Source organism: Toxorhynchites rutilus, chromosome 2 (assembly GCF_029784135.1).
Source record: "Toxorhynchites rutilus septentrionalis strain SRP chromosome 2, ASM2978413v1, whole genome shotgun sequence".
Taxonomy (NCBI): domain Eukaryota; kingdom Metazoa; phylum Arthropoda; class Insecta; order Diptera; family Culicidae; genus Toxorhynchites; species Toxorhynchites rutilus.
In genome coordinates this window covers 323,122,487-323,142,133 of record NC_073745.1, presented here as the reverse complement: position 1 = coordinate 323,142,133, position 19,647 = coordinate 323,122,487, and the positions used below count along the sequence as shown (strand labels likewise).

Here is a 19,647-nt window from a genome sequence, read left to right as displayed (position 1 = left end):
AGGTTATCCAAGATCCACATGGAAGTGATCATTTGCCAATCACCGTTTCTATTTCGAACTATTCTGAATCGTCAGGAACTATGAATGTTCAGCATGATTTATCTAGAAACATTGATAGGAAGAGATATTCTTCAATTATTTCAGAATCAGTGGCATTAGTTCATGAGTTACCCCCGTTAGAAGAGTATAATTTTCTAGCTGGATTAATTCATGATAGTGCTATTGATGCTCAGACGAAACGTTTTCCTGGGAATTCGTTTCGCAGTCGTCCTCCTAATCTGTGGTGGGATCAAGATTGCACAGATCTTTATAAAGAAAAATCGAATGCGTTCAAGGATTGGCGTAAATCGGGTTCCTGCGAACGTTACGACAATTACATTTATCTGGAGCGTAAATTCAAAAGCTTCATAAAAGCCAGAAAAAGAGGTTGTTGGCGTAATTTTGTGAAGTGAGCGCTCAACTTCCGCGCTGAACAGACGCGTTTTTGCTATCTTTACGTGGAAGTCGAACAAAAGCTAATATTACCAGTATAGTCGTTTTTTTTTCATCATAAACGCTTCCTGCTCATCGCTGAGCCGTTCCGTGTAGCTGCACGGACAAACGACTTCGCGATGGGTCGCCGAGAAAACACATTCCGAATAGATTTTTCGAATGTACCGAAAAAACCGGACAATGTTAAAGTGCACCAATTCTGTGCTACCGTTCTGTGTCTAAAACAAGATGAAGTGCTGAGAATACAGAACAGCAGAGCTCTCGGTGTAACATTCGTCAAAGTCACTGACCTCGCATTAGCGCAACGAATCTGCGAAGAACACAACAATAAACACGAGATCACGGTAGACGGGGAAAGTTATCCGCTGAAAATTACGCTAGAGGAGGGCGCAGTGGAAGTGAAGCTCTACGATTTGTCCGAAGACGTGTCTGACAAAAAAATCGCCGAGATACTCGCAAGGTACGGTGACGTCATCTCCATTCGGAGCAGCTCAACGGAACTGATGTTCTCTTCCCCGGTACACCGACCGGCATCAGAGTAGTTAAAATGATTGTAAAACACAACATAGAGTCCTGGGTCACTATCGACGGAGAGATGACACAGGTATCGTACTTCGGTCAACGACAAACTTGCCGACACTGCCGTGAATACATCCACATTGGGGTTACTTGTGTGCAGAATAAAAAGCTGCTCATACAAAAGTCGTATGCCGAGGCCGCTAAGCAGACTAGTGTCCCATCTATACCGCTGAAAAAAGCGAACCAAGCAAATAAAAATCCGAACTATCCCGCATTAAGTACGAAACAAATAACTAAAAACACGATAAAACCGGCAAGCATGCCGCCGCCAAACAAAAATTCTCAGCATAAGCTGTTACCATCACCGATCCGTAACGAACAAAATTTTCCTGCATTACCCTCTACCTCGGGTTCGACTCAACCATCGGGCAGTGGGTCGTTGACCGATACCACAGGTCAGCAACCTCCTGTTAACAGTGGAGTGGTACGCAAAACTGTTAGCGGCAAGTCCGATGGGAACGACACCGATACATCAGTTGGCTCAACTCGCTCTACAAGAAATCTCCGCGTTCGCTTACCAGGCAAGAAGCACCTCTTAGAGGACGAAGACGACAAGCGGGAAGAGAGTTATCTACCATCATAATGACTGACCGCTTCAGCTACAATATTGCGTCCGTCAACATCAACACGATAACGAACGCAACAAAGATAGACGCACTTCGGACCTTTGTCCGAGCGCTAGACCTAGACATCGTGTTCTTGCAGGAAGTAGAAAATGAACAGCTATCTCTTTCTAACTTCAACATCGTTTGCAACGTAGATCACACAAGACGGGGAACGGCAATAGCGCTAAAGGAACATATACAATTCTCGCATGTCGAAAAGAGTTTGGATGGCCGTCTCATTGCATTGAGAATACAGAACATAACTCTCTGCAACGTTTATGCGCCATCGGGTACAGCTTTTCGTGCGGATAGAGAGAGATTTTTCAATGGAACACTCGCTTACTATCTCCGATACAACACACAACACGTCATTCTCGCTGGCGATTTTAACTGTGTACTTCGTCCGTGCGACTCTACGAGTTCCAACTCAAGCCCAGCACTACAAGCAACCGTTCAACAGTTGCAACTTCAAGACGTGTGGGTTAAGCTGTACCCTGCGATGCCTTCACCCACATACGTTATACACAATGCGGCATCCCGGCTCGATCGTATGTACGTAAGCGCAGGGCTATGCGCACAACTTCGAAGCGCAGCAACACACGTTTGTTCCTTTACGGACCACAAAGCGCTAATAGCACGCATCTGCCTTCCCCATCTCGGCACCGAACATGGTCGAGGATACTGGTCACTTCATCCGCATCTTCTAACTGCCGAAAATGTAGAAGATTTTCGAATTCGGTGGCAGTTTTGGACACGTCAACGGAGGAATTTCCCAAGCTGGTTGACGTGGTGGATGTCATACGCGAAACCTAAAATCAAAAAGTTTTATCATTGGAAGTCAAGGGAAATTTTTAATATTTTCAACGCTGAGAACAAACGACTACACGCGCAACTACGAATTGCCTATGATGGTTACTACCAGAATCCCGCTATGCTAGTAACAATCAACCGTGTAAAAGCACAAATGCTTTCACTACAGCGGAAGTTTACGAAAAAAATTTTACGCATCAACGAGACGTTTGTAGCGGGGGAGAGTTTGTCTACCTTCCAACTAGGAGATAGAAGACGAAAAAACACAGCTGTAACGGAATTGCAGAACGAGCGAGGAGAACAAATTCAAGGTACTATCGAAATTGAGCAGCACATGTTTCAATATTTCGTGAACCTGTATGCGGCAGAAGAGACGAGTCAGGCAACAGAAGAGAATTTCCGAAGCGAGAGGGCGATACCCGAGAATGACGAAGCTAATGCTGCACTGATGGAGGAGATCACCATCAATGAAATCGAGCATGCCATCCGAACGTCGCAGAAACGAAAATCGCCGGGCAGCGATGGGATACCGGTTGAGTTCTACCAGCGTACGTACGACGTGATCTACCGTGAACTCTTCTTCATAATCAACGAAGCTGTGAGAGATGAGTTACCCGCAGGTTTCACTGACGGCACAATCGTTCTAATAAAAAAGAAAGGTGGCGATGTAACGGCGAGATCGTACCGTCCGATTAGCCTGCTCAACGTTGACTATAAAATTTTGAGCAGAGTACTGAAAATCCGTCTAGAAGCAATACTTCGGACTCATCATGCTCCGAGTGACGTGCAGAAGTGCGCTAGCAATGATCGGTCTATTTATCAAGCTACAGTATCGTTAAAAGACCGCATCGCTCAACTGTATGCAAGGAGACTGAAAGGGAAGATGATATCTTTCGACATGGAGCACGCGTTCGATCGGGTCTCGCATGAGTTCCTGTATCGGACCCTACTCGCTCTGGGAATAAACCAGAGCTTCATTGGCTGGCTTACGAGAGTAAAGAACACTTCTACATCCAAGCTGCTAATGAATGGACACTTGTCACAGCCAATTCACATAGAACGATCCGTACGCCAGGGAGATCCGTTGTCGATGATTCTCTTTGTGGTATACCTGAATCCACTTCTCACACGCCTGGAGCGTATATGTAATAGTGATCTGTGTGTTGCATACGCTGATGACGTTACGGTGATCGCTACCTCAATACCAGCAATCGATCGGATTTTCAGGCTGTTCGACGATTTTGAGCGTGTGGCTGGGGCTAAGTTAAATCGACAAAAAACGGTGGCTATCGACGTCGGCTGTATCAATGATGAGCCGCTGTCGATACCAGGGTTGCAGACTGCAGAGAATGTTAAGGTGTTGGGCGTTATATTCGCTAATTCTTTACATCTTATGGCAAAGCTGAACTGGGACAGACTATTATCTAGAATCGCCCAAATTATATGGATGCAAAACTTACGATCTTTGAATATGCAGCAGAAAGTGATAGTGCTGAATACATTCGTCACAGCAAAGGTGTGGTACATTGCGTCAATATTACCACCACAAAATGTTCACACTGCAAAGTTGACTACGATGATGGGGCGCTTTCTATTTCGTGGTTTACCAGCACGAGTACCAATGCAGCAGCTAGCACGCAGGAGAGAGAACGGCGACCTAAATCTGCAACTACCAGCGATGAAAAGTAAAGCGCTACTTGTTAATCGGCATTTGAAAGAAATTGATTCCATTCCCTTCTACCAATCATTCATACTCCAAACTATCCCTCCTCCTCCCTGTTTTCCATGCCTTAAAATCCTGTGTCAGGAATATTCCTTGCTGCCGCAGCATATACAACGGAATCCAACCAGTGATCGAATACACAGTTTTTATCTGAATCGGTCTGATTTGCCAAGAGTGGAACGAAACCAACCGGGCCTAAACTGGAAACAAATTTGGAAAAACGCTTCAACAAAAAGATTGTCGTCGAGTCAGCGGAGCGACCTCTACCTATTGATCAACGAAAAGACGGAGCATCGGAGACTATGGAACATCATTGGAAGAGCTAACGACCAAAATTGTCAGCACTGCAGGACAACAATTGAAACTTTAAAACATAAATTTTCCGAGTGCCCTAGAGTAACTGCCGCGTGGGGATACACGCAACAAAAATTGACAACGACACTCGGCGGTTGGCAGCGTCTCAGTTTTGACCAACTAATACGACCAGTTCTGGGCAACATAGCAGCAGCAACAAAAAGTGAAATCTTGCGACTTTTCTTTAAGTATACAAATTACATTAACAATAACAATGCAATTGATTTGGATGAACTAGAATTCATATTGAATTTGAATGAGTAATGAAATTTTAACTTTGTAAATACTTATTATAAATAAACGATATTTGGAAAAAAAAATGGGCTTTCCCGAGAGTCTTCTTTGAGCATTCTTTGGAGAGCTGCCAGACAAATGAGAAATTCTTCTCATTCAAATGAACAGATTGAATATTCTGAAAGGTGGATTTTTGACTTTGCCAAGAAGATATGCCCAGATTCAGCCCCCGCTCCACCTCCCTTCCTGGAGACATCTGATGATATTGCTCCTCCATTCAGTATGGCTGAATTTTAGCTTGCACTTCTGTCATGTAACAATTCGGCTCCGGGGTCAGATAGGATCAAATTCAACTTATTGAAAAACCTTCCTAATAATGGGATGAAACGTTTGTTAAAATTATTCAATGTTTTTCTTGAGCAGAACGTTGTTCCACATGAGTGGCGACAGATCAAAGTTATAGCTATTCTGAAACCTGGTAAACCTGCGTCTGATTATAATTCTTATAGACCAATTGCAATGCTTTCTTGCATTCGCAAATTATTAGAGAAAATGATTCTAAGTCGCTTAGACAGATGGATAGAATCCAACAACCTTCTCTCACCTTCGCAGTTCGGGTTTCGTAGAGGCAAAGGAACTAATGATTGTCTTGCTCTGCTTTCATCAGAGGTTGACATCGCCTTGAGTAAAAAGCAACAAATGGCATCAGTGTTCCTAGACATCAAGGGTGCCTTTGATTCAGTTTCCATTGAGTTTCTTTTTGAAAAACTTCATCTAAATGGGTTTTCTCCAAAATTAAATAGTTTTCTGTTTAACCTTATGCGTGAAAAACATATGAGTTTTTCCCATGGTTCTTCGTCAGTTTTACGAATTAGCTACATGGGTCTCCCTCAAGGCTCATGTCTTAGTCCAATCCTTTACAACTTTTATGTAAATGACATTGATGTTTGTTTATCAGGTAATTGTACTTTGAGACAATATGCAGATGATTGCGTAGTGTCGGTAATGGGCAAAGACAGTATTGATCTGTATAATCCCTTGCAGATTTCTCTTGATAATTTGGTTGATTGGGCTTGTAAATTGGGTTTTGAGTTTTCTACTGAAAAGTCAGAGATGGTTGTGTTTTCAAGAAAACACCATCCTGCTCAACTGCAACTTAAACTTTTGGGTAGAAAAATTAGGCTCTCTTTGTCATTCAAGTATTTAGGAGTTGTGTTTGACTCCAGAGGCACATGGGGTAAACACATAGGCTACTTGAAACAAAAATGTCAGAAACGAATAAATTTTCTTCGATCCATAACAAGGACTTGGTGGGGGGCCCATCCTGACGACTTAATTAGGTTGTATAAAACAACCGTTCTATCTGTTATGGAGTATGGAAGTTTTTGCAACGCATACAATGAGCCTAGAAATTTTAGCTGGCATCCTTCCTCTTTCTGTGCGCTTTTTCGAGTTATCATTCCGTTTTTTGATTCGTTGTGAAACACTCAATCCGATAGTGATAGCAAACTTTGAAAAAATGCTAACCTTAGGTACTCAATCTAAGCGAATGTTACTATATCATGAATTTCTGACCCTGGAAAGCCCATCGGATTCATCTGGTTTCCAATCCATTCCTTCAATTTTGTTCAATCCTTCTATTAATTTCGACTTGACAATGAAAGTTTATGTTAGTGGTATTTCAGGTGATCTCCGCCAAATAGTTATGCCTGCAATATTCTTGTCAAGATACAAACATATTGACTCAACCAAAACTTTTTTTACTGATAGATCCAGTCTTCATGGTTCCACAGGCTTTGGGGTATTTAATATTGACTTCTCCACATTCCGTAAGCTTAGTTTACCTTGTTCGGTGTTTGTTGCGGAATTGGCTGCGATATACACTGCTTTACAACATATTCAGTCCTTGTCACCCGAACATTTTTACATCTTTTCTGATAGTCTCAGCTCTTTAGAGGCACTTCGTTCGGTAAGGTCTAGATATTCTTCGTATTTCTTGTCTGGAATCCAACAGCGTTTAAGTGTTTTGATGAGTAGATCATTTAATATCACTCTTGTATGGATTCCCTCTCATTGTTCGATACCAGGAAATGAAAAAGCAGATTTTCTAGCTAAAAAGGGCGCAATGGAAGGAGTCTTATTTCATAGGCCCATTACTTTTGATGAATATCTCAATATTCCTCGTGAACGTGCACTTGAATCTTGGCAGACAAGTTGGAATGGAAGTGATAAAGGTCGGTGGCTGTATTCTATCATTCCTAAAGTTTCCCTCAAATCATGGTTCAAAGGATATAATTATTCTCGTGATTTCATACGGGTAGTGTGCAGACTAATGTCTAATCATTATTCCTCGAATGCACATCTTTTCCGAATTAATATTAGTGATAGTAACTTATGTGTTTGCGGTATAGGTTATCACGATATTGATCACATTGTGTGGTATTGCTCTGATTTTCAAAATAACAGGTTATCTTTAATAGAAAATTTCCGCGAAAAGGGAATGACACCCTATGTTTCGATCCGCGACGTTCTGGCTACACGCAATCTCGATGCTATTTCGTTGATATATTATTTCCTCAAGTCCATACACTTTCAAGTATGAGTATGTGTGTATTTTTTATTATCGTTTACATCTCCAACTTTTTTTTTTTTGTTATTAATAATTCTATTATTTACCAATAATCTATTGTTTTAATGTTTTCATTTTTCTCCAACTATTTCCCTCAGAACATAAACACATACAGATTCACGCATTCGCACGCAATCTTCAAGGAGGTGGTTATCTCTATCAAAAAATCCTTAAGAAGAAGCCTCAAATATTATTTTATTATGTATTGTTATATAATTATTTATATTGTATCATTTCTTGAAAAAACTATAGGGTTTTTATGCCTTTTTGAGAAAGAACATTTGCATAGTTCTACTCACAAGGGCTTTTCCCTATTCACAAACACGGCTCATTGATGCTTAACGTTGCTGAGCCAATTGAAAATAAATGATTTAAAAAAAAATAATCAGAAGTGCTAAAATCATGCTCGCCAGAGAACTATTTTTTTTCTGAATGTCATCAGCTTGCAACTTTCTCATTTTTGATTTTATTTTTTTCATTTAATTATTTTAGTATTCTTAAAATACTATCATCAAATAAGAAAATAATGTATACTAAAATATACTTTGTGCAGAGTTCAACAAAAATCAGAAATTAGTGCCTCTACTCTAGAAAATGGGATAATCCCAACACAATCGGGTTAATGTGTAAATGACATCAGTGATGACTTGAACAAAATAATGCTAGAATAAACAAAAAGAAGAACCAAATCGCGTCTCTGATTTGAATATTTTGTTATCTTGGCGAATGATACAATTATCGATCTGTTTTTGTCAAGCCTTTTCCCTAAAAAGCTAATCTCACCAGCCGGTATGGTCCAGTATGATAAGATATCAACCACAGCTCGTGGCGAAATGAAATCGCTAATCGTCAGTCAAATATTCGCCACCACAATGAACCCACGCTGGGTGAATGTTGTGCTAATAGCCTCCATATTAACAACGTCAGAATGTGCAAAAATTCTTGGTGTTCTTCCAATCGCAAAATCTCACGGCAGAATTGGCACCGCACTAATGAGAACGTTAGCGGAAGCCGGACATGAGCTGACCGTCATTACTACCGAACCTATGAAGAATCCACCAGCGAACTATCGTGAAATTCTGCTAACCAAAATAGACGGAGATAACGAGGCGAAGGATTTAAACATGCTTGAATTACAAGGCTCCGGTGTGATGTCGAGCGCTTTCATACTGATAATCATGTACAGCCAGTTTGCCAAAACATTATTTGAGAACGTACTGCAACATCCGGAAGTTTTGAAATTTCTGGAAACAGAGCAACACTTTGACCTGGTCATAACAGAATCCTTCTTGACGGAATCACTCTATGGATTCGCTCAACACTTCGACGCTCCACTAATCACCTTCTCAACGTTTGGCAGCTCGATGTGGACTAATGAGCTAGTAGGGACACCAGCTCCACTATCGCATGTCTCACACTTCTTGCTGAGTTCGACCGATCACATGACCTTCTGGGAACGGCTCCAAAACTGTGCGATGCATTTATACGATCGAGTTTATTACCATTTTCTGTATTTACCAAAACAAAAACTGTTCTACGACAAAGCGTTTCCGATGGCGAAACTGACTTTTGAACAGCAAATGCAGAACGTTTCGTTGGTATTCTTGAATCAACATTTCAGTTTGAACTTTCCGAGGCCGTACCCCCCGAATATGGTGGAAGTTGGGGGGATTCAGCTGGAAGAGACGAAGCCTCTGCCCGAGGTAAGTGTTGCCGTTTAATTATACAAATTACACCATTCCAATACTGCTTCTGTTTCAGGACCTACAAAAATTCCTAGACGAAGCTCCGGATGGAGTTATCTATTTCTGCATGGGATCCAACATTAAATCTGTCCACTTCCCAAAGGAAAAACGTGATGCCTTCATCAAAACCTTCGCGAAGCTGAAAGAGCGAGTCTTGTGGAAGTTTGAGGATGAAACCATTCCGAATCTTCCGCCGAATTTGAAAATAAAATCTTGGATGCCACAAAAAGATATTTTAGCTCATCCGAAAGTGAAGCTTTTCATCACCCACGGTGGGCTTCTCGGTACCACAGAAGCACTCTTCTTCGGCAAACCGATGGTTGGAATACCGATTTATGGGGATCAGATGATGAACATTCGCCGAGCGGTACGTACAGGATATGGGGTTCTGCTGGAATATCACGACATTACCGAGACGACGGTTCATCGTGCCATCAACACGGTGCTGAGCGATCCTTCGTATGCCAAGAATGCTCAGATGATTTCCCAGCGCTTCCGTGATAAGCCGATGACCCCAAAGCAAACCGCCGTCTATTGGACGGAATATGTGATTCGCCACAAAGGGGCCCCACAGCTGGCGTCGCCAGCGATGCAACTCTCGTTCTTTCAGTACCATCTGCTAGATGTATATGCGGTGGTGTTCTTGATGATGATAATTATAGGAGCAATTACTGGATATTTTGTTAGAAAGATTTATCGAAAAATGTTCAATCCAATCAAACAGGCCAAACGCAAAGAGAAGCGAATGTAATTGAATGTAGCACAGCATGTGATTTTCAGAAGCCCAATTTTGTCACTTTTCAGTGAGAATTACCTGTAAAAGACAACCTGATATGCTGTATAAGATGCGCCGTTTTCACACGTGAGAATAAATTCCATTTCATGAAACGTTCTAAGATCTACGCAGCAATTCAATAAACCATAGCAATGCTGTGGGCATTAGACCTGAGTGAACACTTTTAGGTTAGAATAGGTTGTCCAACCTAATGGCCACAGTATCCTTGAAAAAGTTTGAAAACGCGATTAACAAACAAACGAAAAACACGTGCAAATTATTTTGTTGATTTTAAATTTAAAATATGGTTTATTTTTATCAGTTTAATTTAGTTCGTTTTTGGAAGTTTCAAAATAATAAATATTTCGGAGAATTGGAATGTTATATCAACGTTCTTCCTGTTTTATATTTAATCCTGTAATATTTATGTCCTTCTGATTTGTCTCGGTGCCAGTCCCGGTTAAAAAGTAAAGGAAATGGTTGTCTAGTCGCATAGTTGTGTAAAACTTTTAGCAGAATTAAATTAAAATATGCGATATTTTAATCAACTATTGTTGATTGTTTCAAGTTTCAAATGCAAGAAAGAGTGTTTGACAAGAGCGATCGTTGATCTTTCATTCAGGGTATGAAATCAGAAAACGTCACAAATACTTTTGAAAAATAGTTTCCACCATTTTTTTTAGCCAACCGAACCCGAAGTACTCCAACTATACATACTATACATAACGATTCTACAATCAGTTTATGGTTTAAATTAGCAAAAACTGAAAGAGCTTCCATTTCTCCATACATTTGTTCTGTGCATTTTTGTGCTTACCTGTGGATAAAATAATGTGAAAAGAGGAAATATTGCAATTTATGATTTTTCCGTTCTTGGGTATAAATAATTCATTCGCGATTTCAAATCATAGTCTTGCACCAGCTAGCGAGCAGACCACATTCTGATATCACACACAACGGCTTTTCTAGATACAAGGAAAGAATAGAACAAAAGAAGCAAAACGGTACATTGCATCGCAACGAGAGAAACGAAACATTACATCGCAAGCTCCACTCTCCTCTGTGGAGCAGTCAGTATGTAGTCAGTTTGGTTTGAGTTTTCCAAATTGTACTGTATCAAGGCTTTATTTCTGTTGGTGATTATCTAAAAAAAACCACCTCCCTCCCCAAATTCAACATCGAACACAGATAATTTCCGTTGACAGAAATTGTAATAATAACGAAAAATCACAGCAATCCAATATCAGCGGAAAATTGGTTGCCATGGCCACGACAACATTTCTTCGGTCTTCGGTGGACAGTGTTTGCCGATTGATCGTTTCACTGAATAATACGCTTTCGTTTGTTCAAATATGATCTTACAGAAATCATTTCCACCACTAACATTCTGTTGCTTTTACGTGCTACCAATCATGGCACAAAAGAGAACGAGACAACTCTGCTTCGGGTCGCACTTCATGATACACGAGCAACGATCCAAAACCGTCATGAACGAGTTCGGTGTAGAAATTTTATATTCTTCTCTGCCTCTAACTCATTACATGTCGAGCCTCTCCATGCATCATGAAGCAGCAGGACCATACGGACTACGCAAAGCGAATGATTCATATTCAATTAATGCAGCAGATCCTAAACCATAAGTCTCAAAGAGTGCAAACTATGTGAATATTTAGCTAGGCTCAGGGAAGGGTAGACAGATTATATTTTTCGTTTTAACGCTGTCATTCCTTGTAACATATATATTCATATAGGCCGCAAAGTTTAACTAGCAACACCGCTCCAGTGAGAAACAAAAACACTCTCGTTTTAGCTCTTCTTCCATTCGCCGCTCTCCGTAAATGGTGACCGAATGATGACGTAATTTTCCATGTATCATTTATTGCTTTGCACTTGTCTGTGCAGCGGTCATCGCTATAGCTAGAACGGGACGATATATGCGGCTCAAACTTGTATGCAGGCATCGAGAGTGGTGTGCGATATTTGGTACAGCTGGGATATGCAATCAACAGGCTTTGTTCCCTCGCTTCGTACACTCATTTGGTGCAACAAAAGTGAGTACTGTCATTCGCTCAAGTATTTGAATCATCCATTCATGTTAGGTCCAAACACTGTCGGTGGATGAACCACGTCGATTTTTATTTATTTATTTTTTTATCCCTTTTATTTATTTAAGGCTCATTAGCATTTTAGCTGTAACAGAGCCGAATTTTAATCGTGTACATGTCACATGGTTATCATATCTATAATTAGCACATTACACAGTTGCCATTCGCCAGTATTCCTTCTATACCATTACATATGGTACATTCACACAGTAGCCATTTAGGCGTAAGGGTATTCTTTCTGTTCTTCCATTATCCAGTTGGACCACCGGACAGCGGAGACAGTTGTTTGATCATTGTTGAGTTATTTATAGAACAGTAGCCCGATGTGTCTGGCAGAGCAGAGCAGTTGTATGGATGAATCGATCTTATTTAGACCGTGGATCGATCTCCATCGCTGATGATTGTTGCGTGGACGTAGCTATTCTGTAACAACACAAAGATGGTCAATGAGGGCCCTGAGTTTTTGAACTCACGATCGATCGCTTACTAAGCGAACGCGCAACCAATGTGGCTACGAAGACCCCCTCGTCGATTTTTATGTTGTCTGTGGGAGAGTGCTCCTGTATTGTAGCATCACATGCACACATTGTTCTCGATTCTGCGCGTGGCTAAAGGTAAATGGAAGTGGTTAAGAAATTTGAAATAATGCTGGAATAAAATATAGTCGCCTGTGACTGAATGTGTGTGTGTGTGTGTGTGTGAACTATTTAAAAGACCACCGTGATAACCGTTCGCGATAAACACTCAGTGCAATGCGTACATTAACAAAAGAAATCAAATTGTAACATATGGTCAGCTTATGTATCGCACGCGCGCGTGCGATAGAATCAATCGTCAATCAACCATCTTCAACTGCTTCTACATAGACACGCAAACCACTGGCCCCTTTCAATATATTTTAATTCTATTCTCACTCTACCCATCGACCAGACAACAATCTTGCGAAATGTTGAACGGAAAATGTCACACACCACGGTGTGATTTTGTTCGAAACTGCACATTCAAGGTGAAACGTTGATGAAATGATACGCCGCGTTAGTTTTGATGCCGTCTGGTGGAGAGTGATTGTGTATTTCCCCATTACAGGCACATATTGTTGATTTTGAGCGTTACCATATATAGATTGAAGCGGTTACCACAGTGCTGCGTTTTATTTACTAGTAATGTTTACTAGAATGGTGATGGTGAAGTAAAAATATTCAACACATTTCATAAAAAAAATACACTGGAAAAAAAATATTTCTCAATGTAAAATTCTTTTTTTTTCACAAACATATTTTTATTTGGAAAAAAAGAAAAAAAATGAAAATCCCATTCGATCTCCAACAAATAATCCATACATTTTCACCCAATTTACATTGCCATTCTGTTATAGAAATTAGAGCTAGAAGTGGTGTGAGGTTGGAATTACATAAACATCTGGTTGTGTTCAGCATGATAGTCTCTGCCACAGTGCAGAGAAAAGTCCTAAAATCGTTGAGAAAATCTTCTCATTTTCAACAATGCGTGACTTGTTTACACTCGCCAAGGTTAATAGCACACGGTACGCTTCGGGGGCAATGTGTACTATGAGAGGTTTTCATTCATAACGATTTCGATCAGTTATTCCTGCTGTACGCATGATTTTCCAATTCTGAAAAATGTGCGGTGTATCTTATGAAATGTGTATGAGTAATTTCTAAGTCCGGGTTTATTTCAACTAATTTTAATTCCGATATAATAATTTTATTTCTGATATCACAACGCAGATGAGACACTTTCGATGATGTTGTACGCTATCTAACTTGAAGCAGAGTAAGAGAGTGTGCTGGATATCTCATCGCTTTATATAGGGCAGATTTTCTGGATTTGCTTCTATATCCTATCCTTCGAGACAATACGATAGGGATTAGATGGGAATGACCTACGCTAATCCTCTTGTTTTAAATGGATTGGGTTTTGGGTACATACAATGCTTATAATTGTTGTATGGAATGATACTGATGTGGCGTGTGCCGCAATATATAGATACAATGCATAATACCGTGACGTGTGCCGCAACAAAATGCTTAATATAATGCGATCAATAACTCGATTTTTTTTTAAATTTTGCGACTTGGTCCCCTATGACTTAAAATACCGACCATTTCAGAAGTATACCGAAGAGCCCCAACAAACGAATTTTATCCTTTACTAGCTGACCCGGCAAACTTCGTTCCGTCTAAAATTTATTTTTCGTTATCACATCCACGTTTTCTCAATAAGCGCACGTTCATGGGTCCAATCGCAGAACTATTCATTGATATTCTAATCTACCCTTTAAAATTATTTTTTACTATAAAATTTGCGTACTTCTACCAAAATTCGACATTGTAATATCAGATTATTTTAAGACGCAATTCTCGTGTAAGATTTTTAATTCAATTGCAAATAACATGTTTCTCCGTTACATGGAATAAATGTTTGATACAGAAAATATGATATAATGAAGACAGTCCTGAATCGGACAACTCCTTTCTCGAGTTTTACTCTGTTTCTTTTGTGTGGGAGCCCCCCTTTAGAGAGGGGGAAGGAGTGTTGAACCACCTTAGAAATATGTTTTGCCTAAAACCTCCACATGCCAAATTTGCTTCCGTTTGCTTGATCAGTTCTTGAATTATGCAGAAATGTATACTTCATCTGTATAGCAGTCCCCCCCCCCTCAGAAAGAAGGGAGGAGTGTCTTTTTACCATAGAAACGTTCGTGTCCCCTAAAACCTTCGCATGCCAAATTTGGCTCCATTTGCTTGGTTAGTTTTCGAGTTATGCTGAAATTTGTCTTTTTTTTTGCATGGAAGCTCCCCCTTAGAGAGGAGAGAGGAGTGTCAAACCATCATGAAAACTGTTATTGCACCCTAAAACCTCCACATGCCAAATTTGGTTTCATTTGCTTGATTAATTCTCGAGCAACGCAGAAATTTGTGTTTCTTTTGTATGGTGGAGTGTCTAATCATCGTAAAAACATTTATTGCACCCTAAAATCTTCACATGCCAAATTTCGTTTAATTTGCTTTATTAATTCTCGAGTAATGTAGAAATTTGTGGTCCATTTGTATGGCAGCCTCCCCTTATAGAGGAGGGAGGAATCTCGTGGATCTATCATAAGAACCATCCCGTCCCCAAAAACCCCTACATTTCAATTTTCATGTCGATCGGTTCTGTGGTTTCCGAGTCCATAAGAATCAGACAAACAGACAGAAATCCATTTATATATATACATAGATTAAGGCAGTATTCAAGCCTAGCAAGTTGAAAAAAATCTTTTTTTTTTCAAATTTCTGACATGCTACTATGGTATAAAGATAATATAGTCCATTTCATCTCAAAAGAGCAGAATCCACCATATTACCCCTAATTCCGTTAAAAAGAGAAGTTTCTGAGAATAAATAAATTAGATCGGAAATTATTCTATTGGTTATATAGGTTATCTATCTAATAAAGTAAAAATGGAAGGCCAAATGTGTTGGTATGCGAAAACCCCGAGGAAGGAATGTTCGTGTAGATCAATATAGCGGAGAAAAAAAATCGGAAAATATTCGGATAACTCTGGAGGATAGTTAGAAAATTCGGTGAATGAAGATTCTTGAGCGAAAATTGCTTGAAAAAAACCTTATATTATAATGACGAGCATCGGTAGAAGTAATAGGAAAATTCGAAAAAAGGCCAAGTCAATCAATGGCGAGTTCTGTGATTGAATCCACGATCGTTCGCTTAGTTAGAAAACATGAATGTTCGAAAGAATTCAAATAAAAAAAAATAATTTTTGGCGAGACAAAGTTCGCCGGGTCAACTAGTATAAAACAAATGTTTGAGAAGTACATCTGAGGGAACTAATAATTGAGGAAATATATCATGAAAACATTTTTTGAAACTAATTTTAAAAACTCACAGTTTTGAATAATTTAATTTTTTTTTAACTTTTATTGAGGGTGCCAAAATAAAAACATGCCACACTTTTATAGGATAGTTTTAACGATAGTATTTTTATATATATTGAATCATGATACTCAACATCGATGTTACATTTTATTTTGAATTTACAAACATTTGCAAAACTTTACTATTTTCATTACGATGCAACCCAATCAGAATTAAATATTACCTTGTGTATTTTAGTTTTCAAGAAGTTCTTTTTTTTTAAATAAACCTGGATCGAAGTTGTATCGTGTTGAAGTATTTACGATGAAGCTGAAATTTTGAAGTGTCCTTGATCCCGAATAGTAAATGACAAGTAGATAATTTGCGGATTGATCATTTTTAAATATCAACTATTATCGGCGTCATGAATGATAAATGAATAGTTCTCGAAAAAATCACAAATTGCAGTGAAACGTTATAGGTATAAAGGCATTGTTCATTCAAGTAACTTTAAATCTAAAAAAACAAAATTAGACTATTTTCGGAAAGGATCAGAGCATTTTTTTTCTATATATGCTAAATAAATTCTAACCCAAAAACTATCCTTAAAAAAATTTGGTCTAAGAAGGAATTGCAGAAATTTTTTAAAATACATTAAAAAGTATATAAGAAGAATATAATTCACAAAAATACAATACCAACAAGTCATCCATACGTCGGAAGATGGGCACATCTACTTCTTTTTCTAGCAGCGACTTTTTAATTTCTATTTCAAAAATTACTGCAGGGTGAACTCGATTATATACAGTATCACTATATGTAATCGAACTGTTTTTTTTTTGTAAATTGTTTTATATACATATACTTTAAGTTTTTTTTAATATGAAAAGGAATTTAATCGTTGATTAATACCTCAGAAAACACCTTTCTAACTTAAAAAAAACATGTATCCGGAATATTTTAGGAGGTGATAGAAGATCATATTTGTTGAATAAAATACTCCGACGCACATGGTCGGGTTTCAACAATGACAGAGTTTCTGTTGCTCTGTTTGTCCCACTTCAGAAAGCACGCTACGTAAGACGATTCCGTTGCTTCCATCTGATAGATTAGAAAATCTAATACACAACTGTATGTGAAATATCTAAGTTAGTGGATTCAAAAGTGGATAGCATTATGGAAGTAAAAAACTTAAAAGTTAGAGGTTTTAAGGTTTATTAGTTTTGTCTCAAACATTCATAGTAAATTTGATTGTTTCTATAAATCAAACTGAACATCTCTAACGCTACAATGTGTGTAATAAAAAATGTTCTGAAAATAAAAATGATGAAAAATATCTTTCAAAAAAAGACAAATAAATTGCAATTGACATTATTTATCTGTGGGTTTAATTTCATTTGAATGTTTTTATACTTCGTCTGAAACTCCCAAATATCGATCTACAACCCTTTCAATAACAACATCCAATATATTAAGCTAGCCCCAAAAAGCATCAAAAAACCCTGAGCGAACTGTAATATTATATATTCATCTCTGGCCACACCAGCCCTACAATTAAATGTCTACTTAACTCACGGAAACAACCCCCTGGGGAGGTCATTCCTCATAAACCCGATCCATTCCGGCCACTCCAAACAAAATCATTAAATCTGCTACATTGAACATAAATCGGATCGCAGCTGCTTTTCGCCGCCGCACCACAACAACCCACCAAACCCCCCCACCCACATCATCACCAACTTTCGTGGTCAACGGTTCTCGAGGGCGAGGGTGGCAGGGAAAAAAACTGGGTTTATCTACCGCGCTGTGCAATAAAATGGCACGTGAAAAAACGACAAACCATTTCATCATTTCGGCCACAGCTCCCTTTATGGCCTCCGTTCGTCTCCGCGGCAAGGAAAAAGAGAAAAGGGGTCGCCAAAATTATAACTCCCAGCACAGTGAAGTATTTATTATAACAACAATCATAAAAATTAGTCGCGATGAAAGATCGCGACTCCGTCGCAAGACTGAGAAGCCTGAACTGTGAACTTCCTTTCGACGCTCATTCCCTCATTCCGCTCTGCGTCCCGCCCAACCGACTAATTTATTTCCCGGTAATGGTTTCGGTAACGTAATTAATGGCCAACAATTAGCGGTAAAAAATTAACCCCTTTTCGGCACACCGCGGCAAGCCACGGTGATTTGGGGGTGCTGTAAATCTAGATCCAAGATCGGAGATTATCAACGCCATGACGACGATAATCTGAGCGGATATTTTCCACCTATTTATTATGTATATTTTTTACAGTCGCTTGCCATCCGCTCGCGACCCAAACGATCTGAAGGAGGGTTGTTAATATTTTATACGAATTGCTAGTTTTAGTGGACAATATTTCTTAGTTGAAATCGAGTGCAAGTAATATATTTCTTTCATCGTAGAGAGGGGGATGGAATTTTAATATCACTTACGATGGACTGAACCCAAAGCACAGTTTAAGAGTGACTCACCTGAAAAGAGAAAATCATACGAAAAAATTATTAAAACACAGAAATCAATCATTGACGGATTTTATGCACCATCTCAGAGAGCAGTGGAACGTCGTGTTTTTTTTTCCGAAGATTAACCCCTTGTATTTACAACCCCAATGTATTTACATTGACCATTTGAGCAATTTGAAATCTTCGGAAAAAAAATTAGACTACTTTTAGAAACAAGTGAAATAAACACTGACGATCATAAGATATCTAATCTGTATCAATCCAATCGATTGATATTTCTGAAGGTTTTATGAATAAGGATTTTCATGTATATTTATGAACATCGATAGAAGAAAATCAGAGAATGTCGAATTTTTCGTGTTAATATTGGAATACCAATCTGATTTTTTTTTCAACAGTTTACTATTGAAAATGTAAATCAATGGTTCCGGATTCTTCTTACCACTACAACTCTTTTAATCAGTTCAGTTCATACAACAAACGGTTTTTCTGTTACAAAAACTCAGTTCAAAAATAATTGTCCCCAAAGTCCTACGTCAAGTGTCTCCGAGCACAGACTCTTCTATTTTTTTTTCGTTTTCTTAAAAGATTATAACTCGAAAACTTTAATATCTAAATAATTCAGATCAAAAGGTGAAATGTAAGAAATTGTTTGAATTTTCATAAAAATACCAAAAATTATCCAAAGAAAAATTCAGTTGAAAAAAAATATTTTAAAAATTCAAAAAAATCACGTGGATAGCCCTTACAACTTTCAAACAAGATGGGCGCTTTTACGTGGAAAAAGTTTTCGTAACATCAAATAGGCAAAGTCTCTATAAAAATAAAATAAAAAAAAAAAAAAAAAAAACATCAAATTTTTCATGTTTTCTTTAAAAAAATACAACTAATACTAATTTTGTTTAAAGTCATGATAGCGATATGGTGTATTCGACAGAGTTTTAGATCCTGTCAAAATATGAGCTTTTGTCGAAGACATCAACTTGTAAATTGTAATTGTAAGCGATATTCATATCTATTTTTTTTTCCAGAATTAAAAAAAAACAGAGAAGAATGAGAGAAATTAATGTTAATTTTCAATATATTTTTTGTCAATGTAATTTTGTTTTAAAAATTTATTTGATATTGTTCAATGGAAGCAAGCATAAATATTTTCCTACATTTCATTCTCTAACCAACATGTAGGTCTTATAATTAATAATCTTATAATAATATAAAAAAAGTTGAAAGAAACTCATA

At 38.5% G+C, this 19,647-nt stretch overlaps 2 protein-coding genes across 7 annotated transcripts in view; one reads left to right on the top strand and one right to left on the bottom strand.

Moving 5' to 3' along the window:
- Positions 1-19,647, bottom strand: part of LOC129764388 (calmodulin-binding transcription activator 1) — a 675,564-nt gene that overhangs the window by 367,669 nt on the left and 288,248 nt on the right. The window lies entirely within an intron of this gene.
- On the top strand, positions 8,312-10,207 carry LOC129764395 (UDP-glycosyltransferase UGT5-like). The gene is made up of 2 exons (XM_055763422.1): positions 8,312-9,129; positions 9,188-10,207. The coding sequence occupies exons 1-2, from the start codon at positions 8,419-8,421 to the stop codon at positions 9,920-9,922; spliced, it is 1,446 nt and encodes a 481-aa protein (XP_055619397.1). The 5' UTR covers positions 8,312-8,418; the 3' UTR covers positions 9,923-10,207.